This window comes from Phascolarctos cinereus, unplaced genomic scaffold, assembly GCF_003287225.1.
Source record: "Phascolarctos cinereus isolate Bilbo 61053 unplaced genomic scaffold, phaCin_HiC Scaffold_2;HRSCAF=192, whole genome shotgun sequence".
Taxonomy (NCBI): Eukaryota; Metazoa; Chordata; class Mammalia; order Diprotodontia; family Phascolarctidae; genus Phascolarctos; species Phascolarctos cinereus.
The window spans coordinates 326,789,814-326,806,570 of NW_027555625.1; the positions used below are offsets into that span (position 1 = coordinate 326,789,814).

Below are 16,757 nucleotides of genomic sequence, written 5' to 3' on the forward strand. Positions count from 1 at the left end.
CCATATCTGTAAAATGAGCTAGTTGAACTACTACATATCTGTAATGCACTTATTGTGTAATATTGTATATATATTTATTCCTCTGCTAAAATGTAAGTTTCATGAGGAAAATTATACAGACTTGCTTTATCTAAACTATATTTTTCCAGCACCTAACATAGTGTTCTCTACATAGTAAATGCTTAATAAGTGTTCATTGAATGAGTGAATGAAGAAGTGAATTCAGTTTTTAAAAAATATCTAGTAAGTGCCTATAATATCTAAGGCATTATATTCGATGCTAAAGATATAAAGATAAAAAATGATATCATGACCATCTTTGCTGACAAATAGGCTACCACTTCCCTATATAGGTTGTCTCCCTGATTAGAGAATGTGAGCTATTTGAGGACAGAGACTGTGTTGTGTTTTTTTTTTTGTTTGTTTGTTTTTGTTGTATATGTATCCCCAATGCCTTAACATAGTGCCTAGCACATACTAAGTACTTAATAAATGCTTTTTCATTCATTCAAGAAGCTTACAATCTGTTGGGTGATATGACATACACAAATAAGTACAATATGTGGTAAAGGAGAGATCCAGGAAAGATGCCATAAGAAAATTAGAGGAGGAAAAGAAGACTTTCACCTAGAATGGGGGAATTAGAGGTCAGTGGAATCTGGAAAGGCATCTGAATTTGAACCATCAAGGATTCTGAAAGGCAGAAATTAAGAGGGGAATTAAATCCAGGCTTGGAGGGCAGATTGCATGGAGGAAGGAGATGGCAGTTTGGAATGTAGAGTTCAGGGAATGGGGGTAACGTGAAATTCAGAAAAGGTGGAGGATGTAGAAGGGCTTGGGTATCAAGTTAAGGAGTTTATATTTTATTCTCAGGCCAGGAGTTCTTAACCTTTTTTTGTGCCAAATTCTCCTCACAATCATGTTAAATGCATAAAATAAAATATACATAATTAATTACAAAGGAAATAAATTGCATTGAAGTTCAGTTATCAAATTTTTTTTTTAATAACCTTGGGTTAAGAACCTCTGAACTAGTTGATGTCGAAGAGCTCTTTTAGGTCCTGCAGTCTGGAACTCTGGAATCAGAAAAAGGGCAATGAAAACAAGGTGAGGAGGGAATGAAAGTATGTGATCTTGCCTTGAATGCCTAAATGCAGGATCTGGGCCACTAGGTTGGATAAATGAGAGTTACCTGTCCTTTTTACTATTGAGAGGATCTTGGTTACTTCTGTTATTCTGGCTGGCAGTGCCTCCTTCACCTAGTTTCCAGGCATTTTTTGGGCTCTTTGACTTGAAATAGATGCATATGTGATATGGGCTGTGTCTCTTGCTTTTGGACTACCTCTGCTGTGCTGTACTAGAGCCAGTTGGGTCTCACTTAGCAGCTGTCTTTACCATGATAGGACTTTTTGAAGCCAGATGACCCAACAGAACTGCTAATTTGCTCCCAGTTAGCAGCTTCTTTGCATTGTTAATATTCAGACTGACCTGCATCACTTTCACAGGGGCAGAGAGGAAGAAGAAATGTACTAAAGTGAGAAAGAAGGTGGTTATGGTTGTAGAATTAGGAAACCTGAGTTTTCATCTTTGCTTTCTAGATGTGTGAACTTGGGCTAGTCATTTCACCTTTCAATGCCTCAGTTTCCTCATCTGTAAGATGGTGATGATAATGCTCACATTACCTGCTTCATGGGCTTGTTGTGAGGAGAGTAATCTTGTAAATCTTAAAGCACTAGAGAAATGTTAGATTGATATTTCTTTAGTGGTTCTTTAATCACATTTGTGTAATGATACAGCTCACAACTCATCTACAGCTTGTCCTTTTGTGTGATTTTTGTCCCTGTCCTCCCCTAAATGTACCCAGTGGACTGGACACCATCCTTTAGGGCTTTTTACATTAGACAGGTAAAAGTGGCCATCTTATGACTGACCCACCCCTGGTTGATATCTTCTATACTACTTCTTGTACACAAGTCATGATTGTTAATAAGTGGTAGCCTACTTTTGACTACCTTGTTTTTCTCTTTCAAAATGTTTTTTAAAATTTATTTTCAACATTCTTTTTTATAAAACTTTTGAGTTCTAAATTCTCACCTTCCCTCCAATCCCTCCCCCACCCATGGAGAAGGCAAGCAACATGATATCAGTTACACATATGAATCATGCAAAACATATTTCCATATTAGCCATGCTGCCACCGGGGGGAAAAAAAATATAAAGAGTGGGGAAAAAAAGGATGCTTCAATCTGTACTCAGAAATCATCAGTCTCTCTTTGGAGATGAATAGCATTTTTTGTCATGGGTCCTTTGGAATTGTTGATTATCACTAAAATATTGTTGTTACTATGTACAGTCTTCTAGTTCTGCTCATTTCACTTTTCATCAGTTCATATAAATCTTCCCAGATTTTTCTGGAACCATCCTGCTCTTGATTTCTTAGAGCACAATAGCATTCCATCACAATCATATACCACCACTTGTTCAGCCATTCCCCAATTGATAGATATCTCCTCAGTTTCCAGTTCTTTGCCACCACAAAAAGAAGTGCTATAAATATTTTTGAACAAATAGGCCATTTCCCCATATTTTTGATCTCATTGGCATACAGACCTAGTAGTGGTTTTGCTGGGTCACAGCTTTATAGTCCTTTGGGCACAGTTCCAAATTGCTCTCCAGAATGGTTGGATCAGTTCACAATTTCACCAATAGTGCATTACTGTCCCAATTTTTCCACTTCTCCTTCAGCGTTTGTCTTTTTTCCTTTTCTGTCATGTTAGCTAATCTGATAGGTGTGAAGTGGTACTTTAGAGTGTTTTAATTTGCTTTCACTAATCACTAGTCATTTTGAGCATTTTTTCATGTGATTGTTGATAGCTTTGATTTCCTCTTCTGAAAACTTCCTGTCCATATCTTTTGACCATTTATCAATTGGGGAATGACTTGTATTCTTGTAAGTTTAGTTCACTTTCCTATGTATTTGAGAAATGAGGCCTTTGTCAGAGAAACTTGCTGTACATTTTTTTCTCCGGTTTCCTGCTTTTCTAATCTTGGTTGCATTGGTTTTGTTTCTGCAAACCCTTTTTAATTTTATGTAATCAAAATTATCCATTTTACTTCCCCAGATCCTCGCTATGTCTTGTTGGTCATAAACTTTTCCCTTATCCATAGAATTGACAAGTAAAATTCTCCATGCTCCCTAATTTACTTATGATATTACCTTTTATGTCTTAATCATTTACCCATTTTGACCTTATTTTGGTATACAGCATGAGAAGTTGGTTTCTGCCTAATTTCTGCTAAATTACTTTCTAGTTTTCCCAGAAGTTTTTATCAAATGGTGAGTTCTTGCCTGCAGATCTTGGATCTTTGAGTTTATCAAACAGTTGATTACTATCATGCATCTCTCAGTGACCCTTTAGGTTACCAGAAACTTCTATTTTTTTGGACATTGTGGTATTTATTGCATGATTTCCAGCCACATTGGTGTTCAAAAGATGGTTTTTTTTTAGTGCTATCAGAGAGGCAGATGTGCTATACAATTTCCCAAAGACAGTCCAGTTCTTTCTTCCTCCCACTTAATTTTGAGCCTAGTTTATTGTTCATTGACAGGTCCATAAATACATCTTGGACAAATTCAGTGGACTGCCCATCCAACAGCAGGCATTTTTCACTTTTTTTTTTGTCTCAGGTGAATCTTGAGATCTTTTTTGACTGTCCCTGAATCTCAGTGAAGAGGCCCAGAAGCACAGTGCAGTCAGTGCAGTGTTACCTGGAAGCAGAAACTTTTGGAGTACCTCACCATTTATTAAAAAATCCATTTTTCATTGGGATTTTGCCAGAAAATCCTGCGTAACAAGAGCTAATACTTTGGTCAATATGTGTCTTCCTGTTTTATGCCACTTTGAGACCAATAGAGGATTGAAGAAGTTATTTCTGTGATTTTTGTCAGTTTAATAATCTTATGTATTTTTTACATATGCATGGAGACACCTTGGAGGATAGCTTATAGGGTTGCTTTTTTGTTCTACCTAGTCAAATGCTTTAAAAACAACAAATAAACAGAAGAAATCTGGCAGCTAGGCGTCACAGTAGATAAAGTGCCTGACTTAAAATCAGGAAGACCAAATTTAAATTTGACCTCAGATGTTTACTAGCTATGTGACCCTGGACAAGTCACTTAACTTCTGTTTGCCTCAGTCTCCTCTTCTGTAAAACGGGGATAATAATAGCCTCTACCTCCTAGCATTGTTATAAGGCTCAAATGAGATAATATTTGTAAAGTGCTTAATGCAGTGCCTGGCACATAGTAGATACTATATGAATGTTAGCCATCATCATCAATTTTTTTTTTTAGTATTATACTTTTCAGCCACTTTTGTGATTATGAAGATGTGGTCCACTATAGAAAATCTTAATTGAAAGCCTGCCTGTTCCATTCTCGTATTCATCAAGGTTATCCTTGTGTACATTATTTTCATAATATTTTATAGTGGTCTGCAGGTAGGCAAATGAATTAGTAGTTGCTGATGTCTTCTCAGTTGCCTTTTTTGGAGAGTGATACTGTCCGTGATTTTTTTTTCTCATCATTTGGTATCTTACCTTCTTTAAAATATCTGGAAAATGTATCCTTCAGTGCTTCTAAAATTGTGTGTCCATAGCCAGGATTTCCTTAGGGTGTAGTTAGTCATTTTTCCAACTTTATTTTCTTGATTTCGATTTCAGCTTCTTCGTTATGGTACATCTGGTTGGTACTCGATGCTAGAATCAAAATGTAATCACAGTGATAAGAACAGCTCTATAGAAACTCTATTCCATTTTCTGGCTAGTTGTTGTCCTCCTTAACAGTTTTCATGTATGAATGTGGATGATCTAGGTTAGCTGGGTTTCACATTAAGCATTTTGCAGACTTATTTTCTTCTGCTTTGCAGCTGCAGAACTTCCCCATTCCCCACTCTCCTGGCCTGCTGCAGAGATCTTCAGGGTTTAGAATGTCTTCTCTGGCCAACTTGTGGCACATAGGGATGAAGGAAGGTGGCCCTACCAGAAAATTGGAGATTGTGGAGGTAGAGAACTGCCAGGTGAGTTTGGAGGTGTTTAAAAACTTACTTATTTATAAGCTTAATTCTGAAATATTGTCAAGCATAATTTGCTAAATAAAGTGGTTCATGAGATTAAAAGATAATAGTTTACATTTATATAGTGCTTTAATGTTTGCAAAGCACTTTATATGCATTGTCATTTTATCCTTAGACAACAACCCTGAGTGTACTACTATTATTTCCATTTTACAGATAATGAAACTTAGTTTTGGGGTTATATGACTTGCTGACTTCCCCAGGGTCACATTGGTATTATGTATCAAAAGTAACATTTGATTGAAGGTGCTCCTGACACCGGTCCGTGATTATTTCCACAATACCGTGCTGCTTAGCATTATGGGACACAATGAAGGAGGGCTTTTTTACTATTGTAGAGTTCTTTGTAGTAAAAATAATTTGGAAAAAGTAGGCAATAGGAAAGATCCTTAAGGGTGAAGGATAGTGAGAGGTTAGGAACTATGTTGTCTCATCTCAAGGGCTGTGGAAAAAGCAGTAGAAGAAAATGTGAAAACAGTTTTTAAATATCTGATGGTACATTTTCATAAAAAATAAGTCTTGAACTTGGTTTCCTGATCTTTCAACCTTTCTCATTGTCTGATTTGTGAGATGGGGTTGGTTTTACCACCCTGACATATTCACGGACCGGGTAAGATAAAGTCCTTTTTAACTGTTTGTGCAGGGTACTGTACGAATGTAGATATTTTTATTGTAGATATTTTAAGAGAGATGGGTTATATTTAAATGTCAGGAAGAGCAGTATGGAAATTAAACAAATCTATAAGTGGAATGGGAATGCTTCCTGTGTAGAAAATATTCAAATAGAAGTTCGCACAGAGTCTGGATTCCCATGTCTACTATGAAAGGATTTTAGAGATCAGAGAAAAACTCTTAAGAAAAACTTAGAAATCATAGAGCTTTCTTTTTGCCAGTGGGGAAAGTGAGGCATAGAGAGGTCATAGGATCCCAAATCATAGATCCAGATGTAGAAGGGCTCTTTAGGCCAACCTCAATTTAAAGATGAGGAAATTAGGGCCTAGGGAGGCTAAATGATTTGCCTAAAGTCACAAAGGTAAGCAGTATTTGAACCCCCAGCAGTGTTCTTTCTGCTATACTAAGTAAAGTGACTTTTCCCAATACAGGCAGTTCTCATTTTATGTAAATTTGCATTACACAAATTTGACTTTACATAAAAGAATTCTGAAAGAAATCCTCATTCCAAAAAAAAAAATCACCTCTGTTAACTTTATTGTACAGTATTGTGCGCGCTCTCTCTGCTCCTACCCTAAATGATCCACGGTCTCCCCCACTCTTGTCCATCTTCTCCTGTCTCTGGCCCCCACCTGTCCCTCCCTTCAAAATAAATTCATAAATTCACATTAAATCACCTTATGTAGAGGCCTGCAGAAAAGCCAGAACTGTCTGTGTCTTGTGGAATTGAACATTCTAAGTACTGAGTGTGTGGCAATTGGGATTAAGTGACTTGCCCCAAGTCACATAGCTAGTAAGTGTTGTGTGTCTGAGGTCAAATTTGAACTCATGTCCCCTTGACTGCAAGGCCGGTGCTCTCTCCGCTGCGCCACCAAGCTGCCATTGGAGTTTATGTTCTAATGAAGGAAGGCAACAAACAAAAATGAGTTGAAAAATGGTGGTTGGGGGAGGGGTATTAAAGAAGAGTTTCCTTCATTGAGTGATAAGTTAGATAAGTGACCTCTAGGAGTACTTGCAACTATAGTAATAAAAATAATAACTCGCATTCATATGCTGTGTTAAAATTTTGTCTTTATGAGAGAATGCCTCATGATGTAGTACATAGGGATCTTACCTCTGAGACTCGGAGGCCTGAACTCAAGTCCTGCCTCCCACACTTGGCTTTGTGGCCCTGGGCTAGTCATATTTTCTCTCAGTCAGTGCCTCAGGCAACTCTTAAGTTCTGAAATTGTGTAATTGTTGCTGACTTGCTTTTTTGTAGAGGGGAAATCACTGGGGGTGGGAGGGGTGGGAAATGGTTCTGTAAGAATTTGTATTCAGGAAGCAGTAAAAGTGTTTACTGTGAAGAACAGCTTCTCTGTGTGAAACATAAGGAAACGTCATAATTGATTAATATATTTTGAATTCCTATTGAGTGCATGGCACTGTAGAGTTTACAGAGCATACATAGTAGAGCATTGACAAGAGGCCAGAGGCACTTGCTTGCATTCCCCAGTCATCTGTGTGCCTTGCTGGCATTGCCTGTTGGCTGAGGAGAAATGGAATCTATAAAGACTGTGGAGGGCTTTGTGTTTCAGGTAATGATTGAATAGATAATTGCATTAAGGTCTCTAGAATTTCTAAGCTTCTCAATCAAAAGAATTCTGATGCAAGATCCTCATTCTTCCCTTATATCTCTGATGGGCTAAAAGACACTTACATTTGATGGTTAGGCTCTTCCTTGGGATGATAAGGCCAGTAAATTCCCCAGGCCATGAAATTAGATAAAATTTTTCCGGCAGTAAGAATGATGTAAGGTGACAAGGGGATAGCTACTATTGTACTCTGATTTCAACCCATGAGAAGGAACTTCATGAGGAAGAATGTTTAGATTTGTCTTCCGTGGATATATCCTAATATATGGCAAAAGTTATAGGGAAGTAGATCACAACTCAGTAAGGAAGAATTTTCTTTCTTTTTTTTATAGGCAGTTGGGGTTAAGTGACTTGCCCAGGGTCACACAGCTAGTAAGTGTCAAGTGTTTGGTCTGAGGCCACATTTGAACTCAGATCCTCCTGACTTTAGGGACGGTGCTTTATCCACTGTGCCACCTAGCTGCCCCAAGAATTTTCTAACAATGAAGAGTTATTTAAAAATGGAGTAGGCTGCCTCTGAAGTTTGAGGTCCTGTTATCAAAGGTACTTCAACATATGCTCAGAGACTGGCTAGGGAGGTTGTAGAGGAGATTTTTGGTTCTGTAACCCTTAGACAGGATACCCTCTGATGTCTCTTCTAACATTAGAGCTTTGTGATTTTATCCCTGATTCTCCTGTATTCCTTTCTTTTTCTGAGGGTTGGAGCAATGAATTCTGTGGCAGTTCTCAACAAACAGATGGAGGTTGAACTTATTTACAGTCTATATGATCACTCAAAGATATGTCCATGTTGTTCAGTAGCCCTAATTACATTGTTACGATCTATGTTGGATGTAGGCCTTATAGATTTTGAACTCTAGAAATTCTGTGCTTAAAGGAGGATAACAGCTGAGGAATATGATCAAAGAGATTGTTTCTATGTACAATTAATTCTTAGTAATTATTGTTAGAGAAAGAAGGTGGTATCCACAGGGCAGGATCTGAGTGTTATTGAGCTTAGCACTAAGCATAGGGCTTTACCCTGCCTTTCCAGTCAGTGCCACCCTGCCTTTCTAGACCAGTCTCAAGTCTCAAACTCTCTTTCTATGATCCAACCAACTGAACTAGTCCTTATTCTGTTTTTATGTCCTGTGCTTTCCCCAGGCTTTTACTAACTCAGCTATCTGTGTTTGAAATGCCCTCTATTAACTCCTGCCTTCCCTAATCTGGCTATCTTTTGAAAGCCTTCCCATTGTTCAAGACCCACACCTTCCTTTAAGTCTTTCCTAATTCCCCTGGTGAGAAATAAAGTCTTTCATTTCCCTCCATGGAGCTGATGTAACACTTGGTTTATACCTGTCATGCACTTACCTTATTCTGTTTTGCATTATGGTTATTTGTGTAAGCGTCATCTCCCCTGCCAAGACTATAAGGTCTGTGAAGACAGAGAGGTCAGTGTCTAATTTACCTTTGTACTTTCCTAGCCTAGCAAAGTGCTCTCTGTATCGTAGATACTTAGTATTTGTTGAATTTCACTCAATTTATGTAGAGGTTTTTATTGTTTAGTTGGTAAGAATTTTTTATTATGTTGAGAGGCAGCATGGCATAGTGCAGGCCTGCAGCCCGCCAAAGGATTTTGGGTAGCCCGAGAAAAAAGTAAAGGAAAACCTCCTCTACAGGTTGTATAGGCCTGGCGTTTTGGGTAGAGAGCTGACCTCAGAGTCAAAAAGACCATTGTTCAGTTCCTGCCAGACATACTGGCGTTGTGCAAATGATTGAACTTTTCAGTGTCCTAGGCAACTCTCTAACACTATAACTTACTGAGCAGTTGAAAGGAATTTCTCCAATAGGTGTTCCCTATGAAAATGAAATCATTGGTCCAGTTAAGAAAAAAAGAATAAAGAGATGGTGCCTAGAACTCACACTATATTTTTGATACTTTTTGATGATACATTAAAAATATCTTGGTTTTTTTGTTACTGGGCCATAAAGGATAAAAATTCTAAGCTCACTGTAAATTTTGTTTAGAGATCTGGAAGATTGTAACATTTGTTATACTTCAGGATATTTATCCTTCTAATATGGCATCTAGTATGAGGGGGATAATTAATGCCTTTGAGCTTTTGATTTTGTCTTTCGGCCTAATGTGCCATGGTCAAGTTCTTCACCACATATGTCAATCTGTGTTAAGATGGAGGTTTAATAGGTCAGTTTCTTAATTCTTTCTTTAGCTAAGGTGATAAGATTGTCAGTCTTAAAAGTTCATTGTTCCCTGAGCCATTTTTTTTGATCAGTTTGATTCAACATATAATTATTAATTATTTAATATATACACAGCCCCATGTATTACAAGGGTACCGTATTAGAAAGAGATGAATTTGGCATTGCCCCCCTTTCATGGAGCATGGTAATAATATCTTATACTTACATCATACTTTATAATTTGCAGAGAACTTTCCTCACAAAAAGCTTGTGAAGTAGATAGTATAATTATTATTACTCCCATTATACAGGTGAAGAAAGTGAGGCTCCAACAGATGAAGTCAATTTGCTGATAGTAAGAGGGTTAGCTGAAGCTTTTAACTTAAGTCTTCTGATTCCAAGCCCAGTGTTCTTTTACAATATGCCAGGTATAAAGTGATAGTACATAAGAAATGTGTAAATTATTATGGCAACTCAGAAAGAGAAAACTTCAAAGCTTGGAGGTGAAAATCAAGAAAGGAGAAATCTACTATTTTCACTATGTGTGACCATCCCACTGTTAAAATTCTGATTTCTTGACCAGGCATTTTGTCAGCTATTCAGAACACTAACTTTCTCTATTTTGGTCGGTGGTTTGCCTAAGTTGGTCCCTGAGACCTCTAGACTAGAACTAGAAATACATAATAATGTTTAAGAAGCTTATGAAAGGGGTTGGAAGGAGAGGATCTGTCTCATATTAAATCTCTTATGGCTATGTCCTTTGAACAATTCATATTAATTATTCTCCCAGATACTTTCTATGTACCTCATAAATTAAACTGAAACATTAAAATTTGGTGGTTAGAATATGTATTTCAGTTCTTAAGTGACAGACACTGCCATTTATTTGTTAGGCTACTGCGTGGTTTTTTTTTTATGTATTTATCCTATGATCTAGAAGTTTCTATACTTAGTGAAAGGAGCCAGAATTTAAATGTCCCCAGATTAGGTGAAAGTATCCATATTACATTGATACTGAATTAAGAGAGAATTCTCTCCTTATGTGTTTCTTCACCACATTGAGATCTTAGTAACAGATCTTTTCTCAAACTTAATGAAAATCAGATTTTTTGTATCTTTTAAGAGCTTGTTTACTTCACATTGATTCCTGCGGCAAATAATAGATCACCTTTGTAGCAGTTATTTATGTAACATTGTGATTTTATTTTTCTCTCTTTTTTTTTTTTTCTGGATTTCTTTCCTCAACTGTTACTAAAATACAGGTCCCCAAATGCCTGTTTGTTTGGAGTTAAAGGCAGTGGTCTGGCTAAATGATAAGACAAGACATCATTTTGGTAAGTGAAACCATATCAATGTGAGACTTTGGGTGAGTGTTTAGGAGGCAGTGGCTATTCTCTTCATCTCTCTATTTTGCCCTGACTGAAGAGGATTGTAACAGTAATACCTGTTTGAAAGGATTTCGAGGCTTAATTTACTCTCCTTGGTATCTGTAAGTGTTCTTTCTTTGTTTTGCTAAATAGGGTTTCTAGAGACTATTGTGAACCTTTTTTTTTTTAAATTATTATTACCTTGTCTGGAGAGGCCTCTTAATGCCCTGGAAGGGACAGTCTTTTGAGTCAGAGGACCTTACACCAGTAGTCTTATACCTTACTTCCTACTTTTCTCTTCAATCCAGTGATACTGGTGTTTCATGAACAAAACATTCCATCTCTTGGCTCCAGTCATTTATTTTGCTTGTCCCCAATGCCTGCAATGTTCTCCCTCCTCTGCTCTGCCTCCTGGCTTCCTTCAAGTCCCAACTAAAATCTCATCCTCTACAGGAAACCTTTTCCAACTCTACTTAGCTCTAGTGCCATCCCTCTCTTACTTATTTCTTACTTATCCTGTATGTAGCTTGTTTATGTATATTTTGTTTGATTGTGGGCTCCTTGAGGGCAGGCACTGTCTTCTGCTTCTTTTTGTATTTCCTGGGGCTTAGTACAGTATCTGACCCATGGTAAGTACTTAATAAATGTTTATTGACTATTTTCTTGAGTGCAAATTCTGGCTCTGCTACCTACTACTTGTATAACTTTGGTAACACCACTTAACCTTTCTGGGACTCATCTACAAAAGAAGGAAGTTTGGACTTAAAATTATCACTGAGCTCTAAATTCTGTGAACCGTAAGTGACTTCATTTTTTCATTGTCTGTGGCTCTAGAACATCAAGATGGGAGCTAAATTAATGATTTTGATTATTGGCTAAGACTAATAAGACAGTGTCTTCATGAGGTAATGGGAAAAGACCTAGACTTGGAGTCAGAAGACCTTGATTTGATTTGAATCTTGGGTTTTCCACTTATGTGTATGACCCTAGAAATTTAACCTTTTTGAACCCATTTCCTCATTTGTAGAAGGGGGAATAATTATCCTTGCCCTGCTTATCTCTCCAGGGATGTAATGAAGATAGTTGAAAGTGAATTCAAAAGTGCTTAATAAATTGTAAAGCACTAGATAGAAATATAAGAAATAACTGTAGGTTTTGAGGGCCAGCAAAGAAACATGCACTAGTTCCTATAGGGAATTACATCTAGTTATTGTTATTGCTGGGACAGGTAACTGAAAAATCATGCTTCCCTAGTTGTTGAGCAGTACTTCATCTGCCAGCATGACCTAAACCATGAGCCATGCCCCTACCACCCTCTGAATCTCTAAGTCCAAGTACTGAGGGGCTGTACTTTTGTAAAGTTTGGTGAGTAAGATCTATCCTTTCTGGAATGCTTCAAGGTGAGTGAAGTGAATTCAACCATAGCCTCTTCAAGAGTAAGGAAATCCGTTTTTAGAAAAATAATCTTTAAAAGCTGGCAGGAAATATATACTTAAAAGACACGATTAAGCCATTCACTTTTTTTGTGTGTTCTTTCATTCATTCATTGAACATTTATTAAATACCCACCTGTGCTAGGTGCTGCCTTCTTTAGATGATACACTGTCCTTGCTTTCATATTGCTAACAGGTCTAATAGAGGATTGGTAATACACAAACATTGGTAACTATGATATAAACATTACATGATGTATGTTAAAGAGTTACCCCCAAAAAAGTAAATACCTTTGTAAGACCCAATCACATGTTCTTTTTATTGAGGGAGATTTCTTTTTCCTTTTTCTTGATTATATCCAAATAACTGAAAGCATGTAGTAAATTAGCAAATTTATGGTATTAAAGATTTATCTGGTAAAACCTGGTACATTCTAATTTTATATTTAATTTTATTATATGTTTGAGTGTTATTCAGTGCATACAGTAATCATATACAGTAGTTGTGGGCATCTTTTGATTAATGATGGTTGCTAATGTAATATCCAAATCTTAATGCTTTGAGGGTCCACTGTTCTAGAACAAGGTCATCATCAGCACCTGGCATGACTGCTAAGTGTGACATACTAGGTAACTTTTTTTTGCATTCTAAAGTAAATTTTTATTAATATCTTCTGTTTTTTCATCACTTACATTTCCTAGCATATCTCTTTCTCTCCCAAAGAGCAATACTTTATAACAAAGAATAAAAGTTAAGCAAAACTAATCAACATATTTAAAAATCTTGACCTTTAGTCCCTTCGCTTTTCAAAGAAGTAGGAGAGAATACCTTCTTGTTTGTTTCTCTTTTGGAGCCAAATGTGGTCATATAATTTTGAAGCATTGAGTTTCAATTTTTTCCCCTTTTGCACTGTTGTAAATAACATGAATATCGTTTTCTTAGTTGTTTACGTCATTTTGCATCCATTCATATAAGTTTTCCCATGCTTCACTGTGTTCATCGTATTCATTGTTTCTTTTAAAATTTTTTCAACGATCAAGCAGTTATTTTTTTTTCTCCCTCCCACACAATTCCCAGGTAGAGAAAGGTATTTTAAAGACATTTTAAAATGTACTGCAGATTTTGTTTTTGTCCTGTGGATGTCCTTCACGCAAGGAAACAAAAATCACACCAGTACTACCCAAAGTAACTTTTGAGACTTAACCCCTTGCAGATAGCTCATTATGTTTTTGAATCACCTCTAGCCATTCTTCAGTAAATAATATTTCTCTTTCTGGTATAATTTATGGACGTAGCACAAGGGAGATGGATTGGTTTTCCAGATATGTGTCTGTGTGTGTATTCCCTAGATAAGATATATACAGTGCTAGACACATGATCAGTATTGAATAAATATTTATGGAGTTGACTTTAGTTCTTTTTTTGCATTTACCCTCTTACTACTCCTTCCTCCCCTCCCCCATGTCCCATATGTTTATGACAGTAACATGAAATGGAATGAAAGGAAATATTCTTATTAAATTTAAAGCACTTTTTAAAAAAAAGTTTCATTGATGCCTTTTGCTTTTTACAACTGCTCATTTGCCAATATGCCACCCATCCTGGTCCAGGGCCCTTCTTTATAACAAAGAAAATCTGTTAAGTAAAACTTAGTAAACTGACAGTAGGTGTAATCAACATTCCATACCCGTAGTCCTGTTACCGTTTATTGATAGAGAGGGATTAAATATTCCTGTCTCTAAATCTGTTACTTTTATGCTTACTGGGACATCCCAATTAAATAATTTTTTTTAAATTCCTTTTTTTGGGACAGAGGGCTGCTGCCTTGACAAATAAATTACAGCTTTCACAGTACAATGGAATACAGCTGAAATACATAACCATACATTGTAATATATGCACAATGAGAAATTTTGTTCTTTTTCTCTCTTCTAAAAGATTGCCTCACTGTCTGCTTGGTGTGTTTGTATTGAATAATCATCACCATGGTTTTGGATGACCTTCCAAACTTAGAAGATATTTATACTTCCTTGTGCTCACCAACAATGGAAGACTCAGAAGTGGATTTTGACTCTGGACTGGAAGATGATGACTCAAAACATGACAGTATTTTGGGGGATTCTACGATCTTTATGGCTTTCAAAGGAAATATAGATGATACAGACTTGAAATTGAAATTGGACACCATATTGGAGAATGTTCCCAGTCTTTTGCATATGGGTAATCTGCTTTAAATGTCTTTTCTGGTGTTTATGTGGTTGTCTTAAATTATATATAGTCAAACTCCATTGGCAGGAATATGGGAGTGGCTGAGCTTAGGGCACTGTAAAAAAAATCTGAATTGTAGAAATTTAAAAAGAAATTAAGATATGTTATTTTCAAATAGGAGCTCCTAACTAGGCCTAATGTCTCTAGAATATATTTTACCAGATAAGAATGATTAGCAATTAGCTTATATACATATAATTACACATAAGTACTAAAGAAGACTAGAAGACTGTCCTCTTAACAACTTAAAATTTTCCCAGAAGTTTTGTGCTTACCATTAACACCCTAGTGTTAAGGCAGACTTTAGTGTAGGTTCTCTCAGAATTACCCCAAAGTTCTATTCCTTGTAGTCTGAATTAATTAACTTTTCTGTAGTGTAATTGTTTTCTATGGAGAAGAAAGCTTTTTTCAAGGAATTTGAATGCTTTAAACCGACTTCTTCAGCAGTTACTTAGCACATGTATTCAGAACCTTATATTTGTAAGTTACATTTATCAACATAGTATATTATACTAAGAACCTTTTTATTCATGAAGCAGCTGTTAGAAATGTTAAGTTGGTGCATGTGGCATTGCTTTGCTGACTTATTAAGATATAGAATCCCTGGTTTTTTTGGTGATTTTAAGAAATATTACAAAGTGGTTAAATTTAAAATGGTAGCATTAGGTCTGAGTGCTTGTTCTAAAATAGAAAATGTTTTTAGGCAATCCCATACTTCTGAATGACCCTTACATTTGCATAAATGTATGCTATCTCTGAAAACCTTTGATCCTATTCTCAAGAGAGTTGGATTAGTGCTTTCTGAAGGGGTTTATGTTCTTAAAGCCTTTCCTGGAGCCAGTAACAGGAGGGTCATTTCCCCTTCTGCCTAAGATTTTATCTTGCCCCAGCGGACTCAATGACAGACATTCCAAGAGCCCCCATCAGTCTCTTCAATTAGCTCCACTAGAGTTCTCCTCAAAGAGTCATAGAATTCTAGTGTTGGAAGCAACCTTAGAAATTGTCAAGCTCAACACTTAACCTCAAATGTGATTACCCATTATAATACACTGTCCTTATTAGAGCCCCTGTTGGACCAGCTGTCGTGGGGCTCCGGGTAGGATGGTTTTCTTCCATTCACAGTTGAAACTTAGAGTCTGATAGTGATAGAACTTAAAACCTGGAAGGAACCTCTGGACCCATTTAATCCAATGCCTGCATTTTATAGAAAGGAAGAAACTGAGGTCCAAGGAAAGGATGTCATTTGTCAAAATCCTGCAGTGAGGTAGTGGAGAGTCTGAACTAGAATCCAGGTTTCCAGACTCCTGATCTTGTGTTGTTTCCCTTACACCATGATGGCATTTTCATCCATCACTTCCCACTCAAGAACCTAGAGTTATTCCTTGTATTGAATCTAAATTCATGAACCTAGCATTCTGGGACTCCTACCAATATGTTTCATCTTGCCAACCTTAGTTCTCATTACTGCCTGGGTAAAGCCTTTATTCTTTTTTTTCAATTCTGCTTTTGCACTGTCACTTCAAACTAATATTCACATGCTCTTGCTTGTTTCTACCTTCCCTTTTCCAACCTTCTCTTTTAGAATTCACTTTTTTTCCTTCACCATCTGTGTCTCTTACTCCCTTTAAAATTTATTTCTTCTTGTAAGCCTCTCATTATTACTCTTTCACCCACTATCCTCAATTTGTGTATTCAATTTGAACTGTTAATTTTCATTAGTAATAACACATATTTATGTAATGCTTTACAGTAGGCAAAGAGATTTCCTGTCAAAACTGTAAAGTAGGCAGTATAGTCATGATTATCCCCCTTTTACCAGTTAGAAAACTAAGACTTAAAAGGTTACATCACTAGCCCAGGGTCTTATTATTGTACAGTAGAAAAAGTACTGGATTAAGCGTTGGAGGACCTGGATTTTAATCCCAGCTTTGTTACTTGGTATCTGTGTGACCTTGGGAAGGTCACTTGACTTCTGTGTGTCTCAGTTTCCTCATCTACTAGATGACAGTTGAATTACCTGACATCTAAGACCCTTTTCAGCTCAAAATCAGAAACAATAACAATAT

The 16,757-nt window shown here is 36.7% G+C and overlaps 1 protein-coding gene across 4 annotated transcripts in view; it reads left to right on the plus strand.

Moving 5' to 3' along the window:
- The window catches only part of NCOA6 (nuclear receptor coactivator 6), a 66,609-nt gene that overhangs the window by 3,840 nt on the left and 46,012 nt on the right, over window positions 1-16,757 (plus strand). For 3 of the 4 annotated variants that reach the window (XM_078150265.1, XM_078150267.1, XM_020998544.2), the window contains exons 2-4: window positions 4,929-5,078; window positions 10,885-10,956; window positions 14,362-14,643. In XM_078150265.1, coding sequence (XP_078006391.1) covers window positions 14,409-14,643 — 235 coding nt within the window. In that variant the 5' untranslated portion in view covers window positions 4,929-5,078; window positions 10,885-10,956; window positions 14,362-14,408. The remainder of the gene's footprint in view (window positions 1-4,928; window positions 5,079-10,884; window positions 10,957-14,361; window positions 14,644-16,757) is intronic. The other variant, XM_078150266.1, reaches the window with a different exon arrangement.